This window comes from Aquarana catesbeiana, linkage group LG06, assembly GCF_042186555.1.
Source record: "Aquarana catesbeiana isolate 2022-GZ linkage group LG06, ASM4218655v1, whole genome shotgun sequence".
NCBI classification, from domain to species: Eukaryota; Metazoa; Chordata; class Amphibia; order Anura; family Ranidae; genus Aquarana; species Aquarana catesbeiana.
In genome coordinates this window covers 356,845,549-356,868,070 of record NC_133329.1, presented here as the reverse complement: position 1 = coordinate 356,868,070, position 22,522 = coordinate 356,845,549, and the positions used below count along the sequence as shown (strand labels likewise).

The 22,522-nt window shown below is 42.0% G+C and overlaps 1 protein-coding gene across 10 annotated transcripts in view; it reads right to left on the bottom strand.

Annotated features, from left to right (window-relative positions):
* RBMS1 (RNA binding motif single stranded interacting protein 1) overlaps window positions 1–22,522 on the bottom strand; it is a 531,713-nt gene that overhangs the window by 69,661 nt on the left and 439,530 nt on the right. For all 10 annotated transcript variants that reach the window (XM_073634059.1, XM_073634061.1, XM_073634058.1 and 7 more), the window contains exon 4: window positions 14,624–14,715. In XM_073634059.1, the coding sequence (XP_073490160.1) occupies window positions 14,624–14,715 (92 nt within the window). The remainder of the gene's footprint in view (window positions 1–14,623; window positions 14,716–22,522) is intronic.

Sequence of the window (22,522 nt, the reverse complement as noted above, 5' to 3'; positions counted from 1 at the left end):
GTGTTCTGCATGAGAAAAGCAGGGAAGTTGGCTGCCCATTCGGCAGAGTGGCGGTAAATTGTGCAAAGTTCTTTCACGCCTGTCACTGGACCCAGGAGAGAGATTTTTTTTCCAGCATATGTTAAAATGCTCTAGTAAAAACGAGTCTTTACTCAACTGGACACAATTTACTCAACTGGACACAATTAAACAATTTTCCTAACTTCTGTTATAATGTTGCTTCAAAAGTCGATATCCCAGTTACGTTTAGAAGCAGCCAGCGTATATAAAACCTGAGTTTAAGAGTTTTTGGTGTTTTTTTTTTTTTTTTGGCCAAGGCCCCTAAACTTAAGCTTTTAGCAGAGTTTAGGAGGAGCCATGTTTAGGGGAGGTTAAACCTCCTTGTCCTGAACGCAAAAGAATTGCAATCAGGAGAGGATCGTTTGCCACGTTTAACGTTTTTCCGTGGCCGGTGTCCGGGGGAGGTTAGTGCATATGAAATCTTACAGGTAGACGTTGCTAGACTGAATCGACCAATTCCCATTTCTGTCTTTTGCAGCGAGATTTTGATCTGGCTAATCATACAGCAGAAGTGACTGCAGAAAAAAGACCAAGTGGTTTATTTTTATGTCTTAGTATAGATCTAGGTTTGCCCCAAGCATGTTTAAAGACGGAAAGGAAGAAGGGCAATTTTAAGTCCAACGGTCATTTGGCCAAACCGGACCCAACAATATTAAATCTGATCGTGAAACCAAGTTTATGGTTTCTTGCATTGCCTTCTTTTCATTCCATAACATGTGCTACAGTTTTTATAAGGATACAGATCAAGCTCTTAATCCTTCATACTATTCTCTTGTACATAATGCATAACTTTTTCAAAACAAATATATTCAACACTAAATCTGACCATGAAATCTCCACAGGTACCAGCTCTCACTTCCGGCTGAGTTTGCCGCGGCACCCGATAGCTGATTGAAAAATCAGTTTGGGTGCAGACACCTCTGGATTCCTGAACAGGTAGGTGTCCTAATATTAAAAGTCAGCAGCTACAGTATTTGCATCAGCAGCTGACTTATTTTTTTCTGCAGGAGCCTGGAGCTCCTCTAAGTAGGGGCACATAGCCTGTTTTAATCTAAAGTTGATTACAGACACTCTATGGTCAGATTGCAACATGTAAGGCATTTCTAAAGCCCCATACACACAAGTTGATATTGGCCAAAATCAGCCAGTCGAGTAGAAACTGACATTCGGCCCATGTGTACAGCTCCTTGTCTGACAGAAGCAGATCTTACGACTGTCCAACAGGCATGCTGGAAAACCGGCAGCCAATCAGCATTTGGTCAGCACTTGCAGCCAATGGTTGTGAGTACTGACCAGCGTGTTCTGGTTGGGGGGTGCCTGGAGCTGGGAACTCAAGATTCCTGAAAGATGCAAGTAACGGCCAGGTGATTCACATAGTACAGCAAGCTCCTCTTTTTTCGTTCAGCCCACAGGGTTGAATGAACTAAAATGTACCATGTGTATCAGGCAGTAGTTCACCTATAGAATTCAAAATTTTCGTTAATCACCACACAGTTCAGGTCTTCCTACTCAATTGAGGAAGGAGGGGTGGGTGTAGTCTTTTTGTAAAAAAAACTGCCGAAAGAGGACTTTACTTGTGGTGGCTCAGCTGGGACAGGTGCCTGAAGCTGGGAACTCAAAATTCCTGGCATATACCCACAACTAAAACCTCAGTTTTGGATGGTCAGATTAACAAACATCTTAATTAGAAAATTTTTGTAAAGGAGGAGTTCTTTATTTTGAAAAGTTGTACATGCCGCCAGTGATTTGTTGGATAGAAAGAATTCTCAAAGATCCACCCTAACAGCTTTTAAAGCCATCCATTTATCATGGTAGAGTTCCAGCCTAAAGAGAGAAAAAAAAAAGAATTTACACAGGACCAGAATATCACCTTTCACGATATAGGTTAGGGCATCTCTGGAGGCTTCTCTCATGCATAGATACACCTGCAATTACCATCACAGGAGCAGAAATTACAGTGGCACAACAAAAGGAGACAATAGTGACATCTGCTCCAAGGTCCGGAATCTGTAAGGCCCTCTTCTGAGCCAAGTACCCATGACATTGTCCTCTCCCGGGTCGCCGGAGTTCAAGTACAATGCTGATCACAATAGGTGGTCTACTAATTGAAAAGCTCCTTGTGGAGACATTGCAGAGAATGCGGCTAAGCTGTGATCTCTGACAAATTGTTCCATAACACTCATTTGTAGTCCTAAAATAATGGGACTTTTATACTTGAATAGGTGCTGTGCTGGAACAAGTTTTTTTTTTACTTCTTTTCAGTTGTTTATCAGACAATTACTTTGAAGAGGTTCTTTTGAAGCTCCACACGGTGTATAATAATGAGAAGCGGCTTTGTGCATGTGCATCTGTTGACTTATTTATGATGGCGCATACCAGCAGTCTCTACGGAGAGCTGAGCTCCACCATCATTCGTTATCTGATATTCATGTTGGTATCGCAAGCTGCGATGGTCTGCTGCTTCTCCAGACATAACTAAATCCACACTACGTCATGTCTATACTTAAATAGTAAATTCAGCACAATCTAGAAAATAAAAAGCTCCATTAAAGAAGCAGACCACTTTAAAGGAGAGCCATCAAGACACCTAAAATATCTGGTTGTTTGTGAAGGGGGGGTTAGTGCACCACTTTATTTTGATGCCTTTATTTTGTGAATAATAAAGTTACAATCAAAAAATGTTAACTGTAAAAGGAAATGATGAAATAAGCAGATATGGGTGGTGAAGTGGTAGGTTAATTGGCTCCTGTACAAGTTGGCTATGTACATGTATTTTTACATTCTGCATGCCAGTCACAAGCCAAGCAATTTGGGAGGGTTGAGGAAAGCCCTGGTGACCTGTCTGTACCAAGAAGATTCTATGAAAAAAGCCTTCCAAGAGCATCAGACATGATGCCCATAGAACCGCTGAGATGATTATATACACACACACATACACTGGCACTCTAGGTGGGTCTGCTTAACCATCCCCTCATTCTATGGACATGTCAGGTACCAGCTGCGCTTTTCCAGCCATATGCAGTAGTAACAAATAGGATCCAATAAGCTGCACTTCCATTAAATCATCCAGTTTATTGTCAATGTAAAGAAGCCCCCAAAACAGCAAAAAAAAAAAAAAAAAAAAAAAAAGTCAATGCGGTTCGCATCTAGCGCTTACGCATGACTACCTTCAAAGAAAATATACTATCTACCGGTATTTAAAAACCTTCTAAGTGAAGCACATGTGTCCCATGTGGAGAAATAAGATGTGATATAAGTGCTATGTGCTTTAAAGAAAATAATGGTTACAGTGACTGAGATCCTCTGCAAATTAAAAATGATCAACAGACAGATTAAGCTTACATGCCCTATGCGGTTGACATATCTCCAAACACTTCCAAATTAAGACATCATTAACATCTGTCATTTGTTCATTTAACCCTGTATAAGCACATCTATATTTAAAAACCACACATTTTCTGGATGCCTGTCACATTTAGGATCTAAAAATAGGAAGACCACCAAATGTAGGAGTAGGTGGGTAACCGTTTCATAAACCATACTAGCACCGACTGCCTTGGCAAGAACTAGTACACTAAATTATGTGACAATCCAGGATGCTGTTATTCTAGACAGATCCACTTAGAATTCATAAACCACTAGTAAACCATTAACTACATCTTCATTTCCATGACTCGAAAAATCTGCCCTTTCTGTGTCAGCGGTACTGAATCATAATACTCCAGAGACAAGTAACTGCAGAACTAATTAACATCTGACTAATTTTCTGCAGAAATAAAAATCAAGCAACTTTTTTTCCCCCAGAAATTCATTACTGAAATGATGTCACTGTACCACAGTTATAACAATTGAAAAAGATGAATGTCATGAAAAGCAGATATCAGGTTTTAATTAAGTCCATTTGGCTAAGATGATGCCCCAGTGTGCTGCCCAGCAAGGATGGGAGGGTAGATGTACAGTCAGTGCCTACGTAGCCTCCTTTCCTCCTTTGCCAAAACCGCTGCACTAAATGAAAGAAGAGCTCCTGTTAACACAGACTGTTCAATTACGTGATGTACAGTATAAATACCTTGTTTGATATCTTCAATGCATATTTAGCATACAAGAAAAAAAATAAAATAAAAAAGGTCTTCCAACTTTTTTTTTTTTAAATATTAAAAAACCCTCAAGAGTCTTTTACCACCATAGAAGGGGATGTGGGTGAGCGTGTGGACTCTCCTCTGTAGACCCTTCCGTAGTGTGGGCTATATCAAGGATTACTGTATCTGAATGATCAGAGTATTTATTTATATTCAGAATGCCAGTCTACACCAGCAGTCTTAGGAACGTTTTGGGTTCTTTGGGATTGGAGGGGGTTTATCCATTGCCTTTTTATTCCCCTATTGGCAGGACTTGAGATCTCAATATTCCATTGAGGGACAAATTTTCAGCTATAGACATTTAGACCGTTTCCACAGCTTCCAGATAAGGCAGGCTGTGTAGAATGAGAAACGAGTTAAATCACATCACTGCCCCATGGGTAGAACCATTATCTTTCAAAAGGAAAGGCCAATTGTCACTTTATATATGATAAGGTCAAGCCAAACCTTGGGCTATTTGAAGGTATGGTTGGTGGAAACTTTGTTCAACTTATGCATGGTTAACTGGTAATCAATGTATGATTTTATTTTACATTAATGCTGCGATTTTCTTTTTTACATAAATTTCTATTGATTATAATTAATGACCACCTTTTACTAAAGATGTTGTTGTACACATTGCATATCCTTTAGTAGAACCTGAAAAGTCCCATTATGCTATCGTTTGGTGTTTTTAATCCATAACATTTGTACAACTGTTTTTAAAATTTTAATGCATTTTTGGCAATCAAAAAAAAATGCCTTCCCCAGGCTCTACATTGTAAACATTTCAAAAGTTTCTAAAAACACACCAGCTTTCCTGTGTGAATAGTAGGAATGACCAGCCATCATAGACAATGAAATACTGATCCGGTTGTGGACAGTCCTCTAAGCCGCACCTTGCAGTTGCTCACTGCTTGGAAATGATTAGGGCCCTCATGATAAAAAACACAAAGTGCATACAATCAAGATAAGATTTGTTTATTGGATGGCCACAGGGGCATAAAGGAAATGTTTGCAAGGCTGCACCCACTATCCTACAAAGTGGAACAATCCCCTTATTTTTGAGCTATAGGGTGAAATGAAACCTGTAGATATGTTCTGTTCTAAAAAGGCTCTGCTGGGCTTCACACTGGAGCATTTGATTCTTTTTGGCCCACCTCACCATAATGTTGCGTCATGATGGCCAACAAACTTGAAACAGCTGTATGCCATTGGGAATGAATGGCTGTATAATATAATATGAGGCTTTATCTCTACTATAAACCAGCCGTTCTGGATGTACATTTGGGCAACGGGGCATCAACGGAATGATTGGCATGGATCCAAACACTATCCTAAAAGTATGAAATAATCCTCCTGTTTTACAGATTCGTGATGCAATGAGACAACCATTTTATGTTCTATGAAGGCATCGCTGTGCTTCTATAATCGGTCTTAAAAATGTCAGTCCATGCCAAATTAAATGTTCCCATTTTGGTAAAGTATGAAGTTGTTTTTTTTTTGGATAGAGCGGAAAGATATTAGAACACCTGTCAGTCTGTGTCCCCGTTAGGGAGATTCGCTCTCTCCATTTGTTCTGTTTACCATCAACAAAAGTGGGGAGAAAAAAAAAAAATAAATAAAACATTTGGGGGTTATTCCCAGGTAAGTATAGATGGGAAATCTTCCAATGGGAACACTAGAGCTGGTGACCCTGGTGTCAACCAGAGTCTCACTTTGAAGGGATTTCTTCTAACTTCCTGTTTTGGCTATTTGACAGGAATCTACTTAATGGAACACCAATAAAAACTGACAGGGGTTGTAACCCTCCCTTACTCTAGCCAAAATTAAAATGTTTTGCCTTTAGTTCTAGTGTAAATCTTTTTTTGGGACTCCACTTATGAGTTTTGTACGTCTATAGTTTAAAGGGGACACCACTCCCTAGTGAATTTTTAATCCCATATCATATGGAATGCAAAAAAAAAAAAAAAAAAAAAAAAAAAAAAAAAAGGGAGTGGGACCAGTCAGAACACCCCTATTTCAGCATCCAGCCAAACTGAGGCAGGAGACATTGCTGAAATGCTCAAAAGAAACCAGCGGTTGACTTGGCCTCCTTATAACTAAAATATCATATATGGAAACGTATGATCCATTAACTACATTAAACTTAAAGCAGAGTTCCACCAAAAAGTGACACTTCCGCTGATCTGCTCCCCCCCCACATTAGGCACCTTTCATGGGGGGGTGTTACTTTGACAGGTACACTTCCCCACTTCCGGGAGACGGCGCCACGCCCTTGGATGTTTGGCCCTCTCCTCCTTTCCCTGCCGCAGGGCCAATTAGAAAGTGCAGCGTGCTTCACGCTTGCGCGGTAGGGAACCGGCTGTGAAGCCAAAGGGCTTCACTGCCAGTTTCCCTTACAACGAATGGCGGCAGCACCCGACAGCCGATCCGAAAATCTGGGGTGCAGACATCGCGGGCTCCCTGAACAGGTAAGTGTCCATGTATTAAAAGCCAGCAGCTACAGTATTTGTTTTTTTCCCGGCTGGTACACTGCTTTAATGGATTTTCTTTTTATGACTTTTTAAGTGGTATTGAACAGTTTTTAAAGGGGTAGTCAAGCTATACTTTAAATTAAAAATCAAACCAATACACTGAGCTTGCCAGTATGAATCTTAGCCAGGACACCATCTACATTGAGTGTGCATATTCTTCCTGTGCTTGCGTGGGTTTCCTCTGGGTACATGCCAGTAGGTTAATCGGCTCCTGTCTAAACTCACTCTATTTTGTGTATGTACGCATGCGTGATGGGGACCATAGATTACCAGCTCCTCGAAGGCAGGTACTTATGTAAAAGCACAGTAAGTAAAAGCATTGAAAAAATTGACATAGTTATTTCTTTCTTAGTCCTTTATAGAACAATCGATTCAAATGATCAGCGCTCCAGGACAGAATGTGTGGGCCCTTGGTGTTGCTCTAGACTTCTCGCTGCTTGTCAAAGGTCTCTGAAAACCGGTCTGGCCTTGGATCACTTTTAAAGGAGCAGCAGTTCTTGCCACGTGTGTAAAATATTTCTAGCTGAAGTTGGAGAATGGTTGCCATTCACAACTGCTCCAGATTCTGACTTCTCCAGTTTGGATAAATACCCCCCATATGTGGCCCTTTGGTGAAATTACAGGGAAAAGCTAAAGCCTTCCATCAGTTGTCAATTACTATGCCAGACGTCTGTTGGCATTTGTATAGCAGTAACCTGAGCTGGAGAATGTACTCTTTCACTCTCAACAGCACAAAAAGCTACATACCAACTTCTCATTTTTCAAGGTCCATTCGTTGTTTGTTTTTGTCCTGCCTTACCTTGTGGTATATAGACTGGTATAGAGCAGATTTACGCAACATACTTCCCCACATCTTGTGTAGCAAAGCTTTCTGTCACTGCAATTTTCCACTATTATAGATGGTCTACACTAGGGGTCACAAACTGGTGGCCCTCCAGCTGTTGCCAAACTACAAGTCCCATGAAGCATTGCAAGGCTGACAGTTACACGAATGACTCCCACAAGCATGATGGGAATTGTAGTTTCACAACAGCTGGAGGGCTTCCAGTTTGAGACTCCTGATCTACACAAAGATTTTAAACATGGAGGCCCTGGTTGCTAGGCAGTGCTGCTGAAATATTAGCCAATATGTGCAATGTGGCGGCTCCCACTAAACCATGTTTAAGATATACAACACCAGAGAATTACACAACCGGCTTCTTCCATATGTTTTCTGCCATTAGAGGAACAGACAGATGAGCAAATCAGCAATAGATCACAGAGCTGTATATGGAAGCGTTATAGATCTTCTTTGGCTTGCACTGTGCCTTACAGATGGACAGCTTGGCATGTGTATTCATTCAACACATTGCCGCTTCAGTCTGCTTTCTTACACCGGCTAGGCTGACATCCAAGCACTGATTTATAATACCCAGGTGGAGGGTGTAAATCTCCAGGATGTTGTACGCTATAATATGTTGAATGCAAAGCTCACATCTGCACAGATTCCCTATTAATGTTTATAGATGTCTAAGCTTCGGCTTCCAGTTCTATACATATGGTTCCCTTTTCCATGGGCTTGGCCTCTCCCCAAGGATGAGTCTGATGTGCGGTTAACAGTTTGTGACCCATCAGAGAATTCTGTGACACAGATTGTGACTTCCCATCAAAAAATGCTAAACGTGACTCCCGCGGCGGATCGTCTCGAAGACGGTATATCTTTATGTAAGGAGGACTTTCTACGGACAGTAGAACAAGATTAAAGCCCAACTCCAGTCACTTTTTTTTTTATTATTTTGGACAGAGTAAAGAAGAGTTAAAGCTGTCAGGTTTTATTTCTACCATGACCTCATTAGGGAGATTTTTCCCACACTTCCTATAATCTATAAACACCTGTATAAGCAATGGGGGAGTGATGGTCACTGGGACAGGAAGGTACAGGTACTAATAAAACCATTGTCAGAACGTCTAATCTATCCGCTCTACTAAAAATGTGTTTGTGTACCTGTTGAGGAGGAAGGGATTTACTCCAGAAGGGTCACACATGGCAATATCAGAGGCTTTAACCCTCGCCTTATCCATTAAAAAAAAAAAAAAAAAAAAAACAGCTTTTTTTTTAAAAGAAAAAGGGATATTAAAAAAGGAGAAGTCCAGCCTGATCTCAAATCATAGATAGTTTTGCACCCCTGTGACCCGTTTTCAGCAGAGTGGTCTGAAGTCAGCTCTCTGCTGACGTCACCAAGATCAGTCCAGGCACTGCGTCATCCCGACTGCGGAAATCTGCATCCGCCAGGTGCCTGGACCGATGGCAGTCTTAGCCTCTCAGCAAGCCACCGAGATGGCTGAGCCCCGCCCCTCCACAGTTCAGCACTCCAGTGAGCGTGGAGGAGCAGAGCAGGAGAGCTGCCGATTGACAGGCAGCAGCTCTCTGCGCAGAGAGGCGAGACAACCGAGCCAATCAGCGGTGTTTGATCACTCAGTTCTCAGTGAAGAGGCGGCGGGGGACAGATGTAGCATCGGACCGATGCATGAATATGGGATTAAAAAAAAAAAAAAAAAAAAAAAAAAAAAACATAAATCCCATACTTCTCTTTTAAACCCTCAGTTTAAGAGCACTTTCAGCAGCTAATTTACTACTTGACATCCGGAAGTTCTACCCCCCCACCGTCATGACCAAGCCATTTTTTATGATACAGCACTGCGTTACTTTGCGACTCTGTGCCCAAATAAAAATTTTTTTTACGAAAACCCCCCCACCCCCCTTTCTTTTGGTGGAATTTGATTACCTCTGCGGTTTTTATTTTTTGCACAGACTGACATTTTGAAAAAAAAAATATTTTTTACTTTCGGCTATAAAACATAGCCAAAAAAAAAAAAACTTCATAAAATTTAGGCTAATATGTATTCAGCTACATATTTTTGGTAAACAAATTCCTAATAAGCGTATATTGATTGGTTTGTGCAAACGTTCTAGCGTCTACAAACTATGGGATATTTTTATTTGTTACTAGCAATGGCAGCGATCAGCAACTTATAGCGGGACTGAAATATTGTGGACATTTTGACACTATTTGGGGACCTGTGACACCAATAGTGATCAGTACTAAAAAATATGCACTGTCACAATAACTAATGACACTGGCTGGGAAGGTGTTAACATCAGGGGCGATCAAAGGGTTAATTGTGTGCCTAACCAGTGTTTTACTATAATGTGGGTGGTGCTTTTACTAGGGGAAGAGATGGAATTTATTCTGTCTCTCCTGTCAGAACGCCGTTCTGCCTGATTGGAGAGTGCGTTACCCACCGATAGGCTCCCGATGTATAATCACAGCAGGAGCAAGCCACAGGCATGCGTGCCCCCTTCCGGGAATCTCTCTAAGTGGCTAATGAGAAAAAACGACTATTACAGCGCACACATGCAAAAAAGACATTTACCTCCTGCAAGGTTATTTAAAAACACCTAGACACTTTCAAAAAACATTATAAAAAAATATGGGGATTTGGTCACACCATATTGCTATTTGGTGCTTAAGCCCACTTACTGCGACAAAGTACCCCATGGTTAGTGGGTCCTATGCTATACATAGAATGGGAGATCCTGCTTCTCTGAACCATGGGAGCCATACACTCCTCTATATGGAAGAACTAAAGGTCTCCACCTATGACACAGGTGGACACTTATGAGAGGCAATGACGAGGGAGTGTCGCAGTAAGTGGGCTTAAGCACCATATAGCAATATGGTGTGGCCAAATCCCCATATTTTTTGATAATGTTTTTTGAAAATGTTCAGGTGTTTTAAATAAGCCTTGCAGGAGGTATATGTCTTTTTTGCATGTGTGCGCTGTAATATTTTGTTCTGTTGTATGGTCTTATGGCTGCACCATCTTTAATGCATCTTTTAGGGTGTGCCCCCCAAATATCTTGTTTGTTAAAGTGGCTAATGAGTATGCAGCTTCTTTATCTTTTAATCCTTGCCTTTGTCCCAGTTTAAAACTGGTGTCATGACTACTACCCCAAGTTTCCGGTTTCACTGTGGCGCCTTTTTTTTGCAGGGTTATCTAAAGTCACCCTTGCATGCAGGGACTAGAGTTTTCTCTCCCTACAGTACACTGTGTGCACCAATAGAAACATAGCCCTCTAGCCTAGGATGGGAAGACAGTCCTCTGCTTCTCCCTTATCTTCCCTTCTTCAAACTAACAGACTGAATGGAGACAGCGCTGCCCACTATTAACACTTCCCTGTAAGAGCAGTTTTTACAGCTGCTGTTTCTGGCTTCAGATTTTTTTTACAGTTCATAAACTCTCCAGCAAGTTATCCTATGTGTCCATGCACACAGAGTGTTAACATTTTTTCTGTTTTTTGTTGTTTTTACAGCCAAAAAACACCAAAACTAGTGGGATCTGAGAGTTTTTCAGCTGTAAAACGCTATGACAAAAAAATGCTCAAAAACGCATCTCACCGGCATTTAACATTTTTGATCCAAAAAAAACAAAAAAAAAAAAAAAACACGATTAAAAACACTAAAAAAAAAAAATGCTGAAACTATTGCATACACATTGAAAAACTTACTGCAAAGCTACAGGCAATTTTATAAGGTTATAACTTCCAGTGTGCAAGAGGTCTTCAAATTGTAAATCACAATTGCTAAGGTAACCATTTTACCAAAGTTTACTGGGGAATGTTTAACACTTTGAGCACAATATAATAAAGAGAAGCTCACCTGTTCCAGCTCCTGCAGCCTTTATCCCGCTCTCACCTCAGTGTGACAGTGGGCAGAGGATCCTCTCCCTGCATCCACTGTCACAATTCAATTCAATTGTGTCGGACTCCACCCACACAGCCATGTCATTCATTCACAGTTTCCTGTGAATGAATAGACTACAACTACCATCAGCCACCATGATTGATGGCTTGTAGTTCTGAATGGACTGAGGGTGCTGATGTGCATGCTTCTAGCTCTGAATGGACTGAGGGTGCCGATGTGCACGCTTCTAGCTCTGAATGGACTGAGGGTGCCGATGTGCACGCTTCTAGCTCTGAATGGACTGAGGGTGCCGATGTGCACGCTTCTAGCTCTGAATGGACTGAGGGTGCCGATGTGCACGCTTCTAGCTCTGAATGGACTGAGGGTGCCGATGTGCACGCTTCTAGCTCTGAATGGACTGAGGGTGCCGATGTGCACGCTTCTAGCTCTGAATGGACTGAGGGTGCCGATGTGCACGCTTCTAGCTCTGAATGGACTGAGGGTGCCGATGTGCACGCTTCTAGCTCTGAATGGACTGAGGGTGCCGATGTGCACGCTTCTAGCTCTGAATGGACTGAGGGTGCCGATGTGCACGCTTCTAGCTCTGAATGGACTGAGGGTGCCGATGTGCACGCTTCTAGCTCTGAATGGACTGAGGGTGCCGATGTGCACGCTTCTAGCTCTGAATGGACTGAGGGTGCCGATGTGCACGCTCGTAGTTCATTCACAAACCCTGCAGCTTGTAAACAGCCAGCCCGTATTGGAGATAGGGGCTGAAAGCTGCGGGGCTTATCTGCAGAAGCCCCACATTGTACCCCTGATCCACTGAGCACGGGTCCAATGCTTTCCAGGATCCTACAGTAAAAAAAATAAAGAAAATTGCACATTTTTTCTGCAAAATAATGTGCATTTATTATTTTCTGAAAAGGTGAACTTATCCTTTAAGCTATAAATATGCTGAGGGTTTAATACAACTTTTAAAGTACACCCGTCATTGACAGTTGCTGACTTTTCTGGAAATACTGGCTGCTCATCTATCTCTGCTTTTAGTATACTATGAATCATAGACATGGAAGAAGCATGCAGCAAGTGAAGGTAGATAGAGACAGAACGCCTAGCTTTCACAGTTGTCCCAGTTTAGAAATTAGCGAAGCAAGAAGGTCAGTATGACATTCAGGCAACTAACATTTTCAGGAGATCAGCAATGGCAGTCTCCGTGCTTCTATCCTAACATGTGTCCTTTAGGCTCAGCAGATATTCTACGAACTTGTTAGTAAGGTTTTCTAGGCCCGTGGCAAGCATTTAGTCATTTTTTTCAAAATGCCTAAAAACTTATGAGGATAACCTACCTAAATGCTCAATTAAGATCACCTCTTTCAGGGAGCGAAGCAGAGAAAGCTGTAGGTAGTAAAACATTTTTATTTATTCTACACTTCATAAATGGAAGGGAATGCTGGGGGAGGAAAAAAAAAAAAAAATGCAAAAAAGATGCCTCTTAACCCTTTCATGACAAAAAAGGTAAAACAAACCTTAAACAGCTGAACACATTTTTGCAACTTTGAAGGTGCAGGAATCTAACCTGTTCACCACTCTCAACCACCCACATCCAAACTGCACTGCTCGCATTCTGAATGGCACCACCACATGTCAGCCCACAGCACTTTTGCGGGTACCACATGGTCCTTTTGACCATGCCGCATGTCCCTGCGGCTGCATTTTTTTTTTTTTTTTAAAAGGCGAATGCATCCATTTCCTGCATGAAATGCGGGCATAGCAGCCCACTCAAATAAATGGGCTGCTGCGCCTGAGCAAATGCAGGGCGCATGGCCCACACTAGTGTAAACCGAACATGAGGCTGTACAGTAGATAGCATCGCAACTACATAGTGCTTCCAGGTGAATACCAAAGAGGGCTTTTTTTGGTGGCAAATGGTAATATCTCTTTATATTTTTTTTTATTTAGCTGCAGTTTTTTGATAGTACCATAACCTAACACCAAAGCACAACTCAAAACGAATGATACTCCTGACAATCACAGCGACATATGTATTGTATATATTTTCTGTTTTTATTAGTGCCTTTTTTATCCTGCTTCACACACACACACACACACACACACACACACACACACACACACACACACACACACACACACACACTTCAAATGCTACCTAAAATACACTGATCCTGACCTTTGAACCTAACCTTGATCCCAACCCCGACCTAGTTCAAATCCTAATTTATTTTTTTTTGGAAAACACTAAGGGCTGATTATGATAGCTAATCACAGCGATCAGTTGATCAGGAGCCAGTCTCCATGGTTCTCATTCGTTACTTTGAGACCCAGAGCAGTCGGTGACAGCAAGGTCTCTGTGCTAGGAGCATGCTGTGCATATATGCGGCCCCCATGAACAAAGATCCACTTCTGCAAGTCTACGTGTGTACGCCCAGCGAGAGGGGGTTAAAGTAAATCTGAACTGAAATAAAAATGAAGAGTGCTATGTTCGAGAACATCTAGAAGTGATAATTGTGCCTAAACAATAACCCTGATTATTGCTGTGTCTCCATTAAGGAGATTTCCCCTCACTTCCTGTCTAGATGACATGTTAAAGAACAGGAAGTCCAGAGAAATCTCTTCAGACAACATTTAACCCTCACAGAAGCTTTAACTCTTCTAATCTAAAGTCTTGGCAGCAGCTGTGCTTTCAGGTACATGATCTGGCTTTTCTGACACACGCAATGTATACAAGTTAACATAAGGCAACATTTCTTTGTTACATTTGTCTCTGATTGGACTCAAAATGCAGAACCCAGTAACTGAGACTGATTTTTGGGATGCTGTACAGCTGGCGTTTTTAGCATCTGGTCAGAAACGGGAGGGAAAAAAAAAAAAAAAAAAAAAAAAAAAAATTAAAAAAAGTTGACAGCTGCATTCTGATTGGTCGGTATACCCAATACCAAATTTTTTTTTTTTTTTTTCTTCGCAATTTGGATCAATCAAAGCCCATTGTGTCTCTGCTGCTGTGATTGATAGAAATTTTAGTCCAAACAAATGGAAGCCATGTTTAACTTAATCAGATCACGGTTAATCGAGAACAAGAGACAATGAAAACACATGTGAACAGAAGGAAATTTTATCCCCCGACTCCTCCCAGCCTGGAAAGATCTCAGCGATTGATAGGTACCTTTGCCATCTGTGCTTGGACTCCAGTTGCCTTCAGAGCTGAGACCGCTTTCTGAGCAGCTGCCGGGCTGTCAAAGTCTACAAATCCATAACCTGCAGATCATAAACATGACAATTTATACACATATCAAAGAAAGCAGCTTGTGCACACAGACTGCTAAAACATAATCATACTCGGCGAACAGAAGAGATGGCAAAAGTGATTTGCTGGTCTGGAAAGAAGGATATGACATGAAAGGAGCTAAAACTAGGAGATGTTTTGTTCGTTTCAAAAGTTCTTTACACATAAAAGCTGTATGTGCATAGCTCCTAACTTTCTGAAATATCACAAACATGCCTAAGACCCAGTTTTGCACTTAAAGTGGAACTAAACCCATCGATTCAACAGTTTTAAAAAAAACATTACGTTCCTGGCACGTGCTGGGAATGTGAGGGTCACATTTGCTTGTGCTGTCAAACCATCAAATGGCTGGTGTCATAACGGATCACATGTGCAGCATCATTGCAGCTGAATATCAAACGAGGCCAAGATGGCAGCTTCCTTGGCTGAAAAGCATAGGGGGGGGTTTAACCCAGATCCATGTGCCAGCTATTCAAAAGAGTCAATATATCATATATAAAGTGATCTCGCGCAGTGTTAAAAAGCATTCACTCAAACACATAAAGTGCAATCCACAAAGGAATTGATGAAGTGCAAACCACAACGGAGTAAATAAAGTGCCAACGTCTTAAGTGCAAATTCTAAAGAGACTACAGTATTAGCTGGTGGCTTGTGTTGCTGTAAATGATTGTGCACTGGAGACTACTACTACTCTAGAATAGCAGATCTAGGGACAGTTATCTGTGCAAGACTAGAGTAGTAACTGGGGTTTGTTGTGAGCTTGTGTTTTTGTACATGACAGCACTTTCTCCAGTGGGCCATCATCCACAACACCACAAGCAGTTAGCTAGTACTCCAAGACCAGTGTTTCTCAGCTCCAGTCCCCAACAAGTCAGGTTTTCAGGCTCTCCATTATTTTGCACAGGCAATTTGATCAGTTTTACTGCCTTAGTAATTACCACAGCCGGTTTAAAGAAATCCTGAAAACATGACCTGTTGGGGCGCCTTGAGGACTGGAGTTGAGAAACACTGCTCTAGACCAGCCTCTTCAACCAGGGTGTCCAGGCTCCCTGGAGCGCCTTAAAGGTTTATTCAGGGGTGCCTTGGCAAAATGCCTAAAAATTGCCCAAAAATTGTATACAAGCCAGAAGATGGATCAAGCCTGCCTTTTAGTTATACAAAGCCACATGTTTTTATTGTACACCATTACGACCTTCTAGCCGCAGGCGTCCTAACAGCCAATGACATCAGTTGAAAAGGAGGATGTCAGTCATCCGCACAGCATCCTTGTTTGATTCTCCCCTGCCCTTAATCAGTGCTGGGGTCACAGTAGTGGAGTGATGGAGGAAAACTGAGGAAAGAGAAACACTGGAATACTAGTCAGTGTGCAAAAGTGTATTTGATTTGTTAGAATAAAACACGTCCAATGTGTCCTACGTGTGTGGATGTTGCATTGCGTAAAACTTTTATAGAATAGCTTTTTACATTTTAAAATGGGGCTCCAAGGCTTTCCATAATTTTAAAGGGTGCTTCGAGACTGTCCATAATTTTAGAGGATGTCTTGACTGAAAAAAAAAGCTTGAAACACTGCTCTAGACCCTCTCCAATAAAGAAACTTGGGATCCCTGCAAATCTTGCTCACATGCTCTGGCATCCCTTCACCTTAGCCCAATCGCTTCCCTGTACTTGCTCTACACATGTACTCCATCTTCTGTCCTGAACACTGGCAGAGGAGGGGCTTGTGTGGGCTCTTGGTTTACCGCCTTCTCCATGTACCAAACATTCAGATCTCATAGATTTGTCTCCCTGTAAGCAGCGGTGTTGGACTGCAGTGGGGGGAGAGGGGGCATGCCTTCGACAATGCAAGCTCAAAAAGCCCAAAAACAAAGTGCACTTGTTTCCCTGTGGGTTTCAACAAACATTTTCAACTTATGGGGATTTCTTCTTTAATACAGCAATCAATGGCTTTGTTGGAAGGTGCAACAGGCTTAAATCAAAAAGATATATAAATTTACTCTTAATTATAGCTAGTGCAAGTCCCCAATTTTGACTTGGGATCAGTCTCTTGTAAACCACTGTATAGCCACAATCACTCAGACTGGGAGAGGAAGGGGCAACAGTAGGAGCAAATTAGTAGTGCTGTTGTTCATATGAGCTGGCAAGCAAAAGTCTGGCAGGAACACAGGGATGCCATATCACTGTCCAATCACAGGCTGGCAGGGAGGTGATCAGGCTGCAAAGCTCAACTACAGCAGAGAAATATGAGGCCACCAGCATGGCTTCGCTGTCTAGTAGAACTGTGTATATCGCAGGAGCGGCTGCATAGTAATACAAACCGCTCCCATATTAGTATTTTAGTGGCACATCTCAGTTTACCTGACGTTCAGTAAGAAAGAGCAGATGAAGCCAATTCCTGGGGTTATTTAGGGTTCTGATCCTCTTATTATCCAACTGAAGGCTAGGGTAAGATACATGACAACGATGGATGCCCTAACTACAGTACACAAAAGAGGTCATCAACCTGGCAATGCTGTCCAGTAGGAGTGCCTGAACCAAAATGAAATTCTTTGACAGTTAATACACATTTCATATATAAGTATGCATTTCACCTCTGTTTGCTGAAGGGAAACGTCCAAGTGTTCCTGTATGTGGATAAAGTCTGCTAAACTGACCTTATTTGCGGATAGCAAGCACCATTCAGGGCCTGCAGACCACTAACTTGAGTGTACTTCCACTGTGCCCCGAGAACATCAGCATTTCCCATCCTACAATGCCATGTAGGCATATTCAACAGGGGACAAGAGGAGGGACAAGGGGATTTTGGGTCAAAAACAATTATGGTACCGAAGAAAGGGGTGACCCAGGGAAGAGCAATACAATCCAAGGCATCCCCGTGGCCAACATATCAATTTCTAACAATCTTTTTACTAGAACTAACAAGGCCCTGTAACCAGATGAGATGAAGATGGTTTCAGTTTGTGTGAGCTTAGACTGGTGTGTGGATTTCAACCCGTACACAAAGATATTTAGTTATACCCCATTCTCCTAGAGTCACTAAATGGAACGTGGGGATGCATGGTGGTCCTGTGTACAAAATGTATAAACTTGTGTTCATTTTCTTTATATAAAATATCTTTATTTTATCACACATTAACCAGAGTGCATCTGACACAACAGTTCTGGTACCTCTAGCCCTGAATGTATGTAATGGCAAGGGGGTAGTGGGGTGTGCCAGAAGGTCTATTGTTGCTGGTAGGGGATCTACTGTTGATAGATGGGCCCATTGTTGTTGGCAACTGGAGGATCTTCTGATGTTGGCTGCTGAGGAATCTTTTGTTATTGGGGGGAGTCGATGGTTGCTGGCTGCAGGGGATCTATTGTACTGGTCTTATCAACAAAATTACTTAGCAACACAAAAATATTCTTTTGGTCTGTATTGGTAAAAAGGGTCATTTGTGTGTGTGGGGGTAGAGTGTGCAATGACAAGCAACCCTTGAGGTACCATCCCTGGAAAGATACTCCTAGAAATACAAAAAGGGGGAAGTTTGGACTTTACATGTACCTCCTTGGGTTCAATAAACACTTAAACCTATTTAAAAGAATTTTTGACTTAGACTTTATACAATTTCTTAAAAGTGGGGTTCATGTTTTTTTAAAAAAAATATATAATAAACTAGTTTGTCCAGGATGCTGCTATCTGGGCTTGAGATCCGTTTATAGCCAACGCATTTCACATGCTGACCCGATTCCCCACTGCTCCCCAGGCCACTTGCTGCCAGCTTCGATGTAATAGCAATACAGTATATAATAGGATCTATGGCCCAGACGAAGCGGGTCAGCCCACAAAAAGCGTTGGTTATAAAACAGATCTCAAGCCCAGGATAGCAGCATCCTGGACAAACCAGTTTGTTATATTGCTTTAAACGAATTAACTCAAGAAATTGTATAAAAATCCACCAAATAAAGTTATGTGAATTTTTTTTTTTTTTTTTAAATCAGTTTGTCAAGTGTTTATTGAACCCAAGGAGGTACATGTAAAGTCCCAAACTTCCCACACTTTTTTGTATTTCTAGGATTGTCAAAAAGGGGCAGCACTGGGGAGGTGAAACCAAGGGAGGAGGACTTGGAGGTGGGCAGGGGAAGATAAGGGGGCGACTTTCCTTTTGGGTTCAAATCAAAAATTCTTTAATCACACACAGTATTCTTTAAAAAGTCAGCCCAATCAAACCTGACATTTTGCTTTTCAGTACATACTCAGGCTGAATTATTTACTGGCTTCTAATACCTCATGGGGCTTCAAACAGTGAGACCTCTTCACCTGACTTCTCAGAATCCCCAACCTGCAATCATTATCACCATCCTGATCTCCCTGTTGAACTTCTCTCATTTGTTAGCATCTTGTCGTGCTAAACTACAATGATTGCAGCGGGAGGATTGAGTCTCCAAGGCAGGGATGGTAGACATGAACACACTGCTGGACAAAGAACACTACTCTAGGAAAAAAAAAAAAAAAAAAAGAGAGATTCAACCAGAGTCCACTAATAAAAATGAGAAAAAAAGGTTTTCATTCAACTGACCCTTTAACTTGCCTGAAAAGTTAAGTTGGACAGGCAAGTGGGTCATCCACATCCGCCACACAAACGGTTAAAACTGCTCAGAATGGGAGAGAGCCAGTGCGCTAATTTGGAGCACTAACAACCATAATGAGCGCCTATGTATGTGACCAAGCTATGCCACGGCGGAGGCACTGTCAGGAATAATTGCAGGATTGGTGCTGACATGGTCAATTAAAGCTGTAGTGCCAATTACTTGTCTGTTCCAAGGACAGCAGCCAACTCTGTATGCCTGGATGGAGCTGCAGCTTAATATTGAATATTCCCCTCCGAAAGTGGACATGCTGCAATATATCTCAGTGCAGAGGAGGATTCTAATTAAAACATAAAATTTACTGCAGAAGGAAGACCAGAACCAGAGGTGTCAGCTGTCCTTTAACAGACTGTTTGTCCAGCAGAACATTGGCCAGTTGCATATTAATTTTGCAGAGGGACGCAGTCTGTTGCAGAGTTTATCGAAGTGAATATACATTTAATTAAATTTGAATGCCACATAGTATAAAGCCAATTTCTGGCACCACCTTGCAGTTATACGTGGATGGGGGCAGAGTGCTATCCCAACGGGTTTAACTGCTGTTTTGCCCTCTGTGCAAAAATGTCCCCCTTACTGCTGGTATGGTTTCAGTTTTCTGAATTAGCTAAATGTGGATATATTACCAAGGTTAATGTGGACCTTTGACAGGCAGAACCAAACTCAACCCATGCAATTGCATGGGACTGCACCACAACCGTTTGTGGTGCCGTGCTGCAGACTCAGTAGTTAACGAAGAACTAGAGGCAAAAGTATTTTCTTTATTTTAGGAGTAAGGGAGTGTTATATCCCATGTCAGTTTTTTCCCTCCCCATCATCTGTGTCACTTTTTGGAGATTTCCCCTCACTTCCTTTCCCATAGCCAAAACAGGAAGTGCGAGGAATTCCCAGGTCACCAGAACTAGTGACCCCATTGGAAAATTTTCACTATTACTTTTCTGGGAACAACACAAAATGTGGGATTTTCTTTCAACGTGAACGGTAAACAGGACAGAGAGAAGGTGACGCTCCTTAACGGGGGAGGAGAGAGAGAGAGAGAGAGAGAGAGAGAGAGAGAGAGAGAGAGAGAGAGAGAGAGAGAGAGAGAGAGAGAGAGAGAGAGAGAGAGAGAGAGAGAGAGAGAGAGAGAGAGAGAGAGGAGAGAGAGAGAGAGAGAGAGAGAGAGGGAGAGGGAGAGGGAGAGGGAGAGGGAGAGGGAGAGGGAGAGGGAGAGAGAGGAGAGAGAGAGAGAGAGAGAGAGAGAGAGAGAGAGAGAGAGAGAGAGAGAGAGAGAGAGAGAGAGAGAGAGAGAATTAGTTTTGCCTTTAGTTATACTTTAAGACCATCTTAGAAGTATAAAAACACTATATAACTGGATCGAGGTGTTATGTCCATCAGGCTGTCCATCTACAAGGGCATGGAGCCATCATTCAATTCTTCTAAATAAGCATATGTGTGTAGCACCCTCCTAGGTAGGTAGGCTGCAAAACAAAAAGTGGGGAAGACCTGGACAACACACCAGCAGCTCTTGTGGTGGTAGCGCTACATGTGGGCATTAGAATAGCATGCTGCTAGATATGGGGCCTGCCCAACGTGTTTGTACATGGATTTCTGAATAACAACTTTTAATAAAGAGTGGCTTTGGAAATGCATTTGTGGTTTCGGTACATTTTTGAATTTTGCATATAGGTTTCCTCCAGTGTATAAAGAGTGGGGAACTGAACAGTGGTGATCTCTGGAACCCTCATTTACTTTTGGCCTCTGCACGGTTTCTGCATTTTTAATTTGTTAGCACATTTTTGTAGCACGTCAATGTGCATCTCTGAAGCATTAATGCATTTTTCATGCTTTTTTTGGTTTTGACCAATGACAAGCAATATCTGATGCGACATCATTAGGCATCCTCCTCCTTGCATCCGCTGGTTCTGTGTTGTGTTGTATTGTGCTGTTGTGCTATCTGAGCAGTCATGTCTGCTATGCCATATATTTTGGCAGCAGTCGAAGCTACTGCCGCACGGTTCATATAAGAGGTGGAGAAATTTCTATATCCCATTCCGAATAAACCTCATGGGCAATGTCCTCACAGGCCCCCTTGCACTTGCAGTGATCTGTGTAATTGTTATCACCCAGACTGTACACAAATGTCCTTGCCCTCACTATTTGTATTAGTTCTTCTGTATCAAGTATGGTGTGACCTGCTCTATTACATCTTCCTATGTGGGCTGTTTACAGTGGATATTGCTGGGAGAAGACTTCTAATAAATAAAAGTTTGCCAAAAACACATGAACAATGATGTCTATGGTGCTAGAAATTCACTATGATGCACAAAAATAAACACCTGCACCTTAAGATTCCTCCCCCCAAGTAACGTGAAAGATTGTTGCATGTGTGAACAGGCCCCACAATCAGCAGGATTTCTTTTGTCGTGCATTGTTGCACACCAAGCCACACGGGCGTGAACAAAGACTTACTCAGGAGAATGTCAGCGCTACATAGAGCAGCATTATGTGAAATACAAAATGACAGGTCCACTTCAGCAGACCTATAACTCTGTATTGTAGGCAGTAGATATTCTACGCAGCATCATAAAAATAACCAACATATCAAATTTGAATCAAAGTTCTGTCTTTATGGAAAGGAATGGCAGATGAAAGCCAAAGCTGGCAAGAACTATACTAGCGGCTTGCTTCCACTCAGCCCAGTGTGGAAAGGTATTGATTCCCACTGTAAAGTGGAAAAAAGCTGAACGCTTTTTTTCCTACACATAGACCTCGCCTGTACTCAGCATCAAGAGGCAGACAAGGACAATTAAAGCAGTTATTTAAAGGACCACTAAATCGAAAATTAAAGATCCTCGATGTAAAACAGCTTCTAATAACACACTATGCGCATAAAAGAAAAGTATCTGCTGCTGTGTAGAAAGTGAAACACTTGACATTGCTGGTAAGAATGCGCGATTGCTGTACTGGTGTGTCGTGGATGCAATGACGTCTTTACCTCCATGCCCTCCAAAAAAAGTCACCAGCAAAAATAGAATCCTGACCTTCTCTTAAGTGTACCACTCTCCAGTTGTTGATATAATACCCGGGGATATCCGTGGGGCTTATGCCGCGTACACACTATCGGATTTTACAGCATACTTGGTCCGGCGTACCGTATTTCGTCGGACAAGTCGA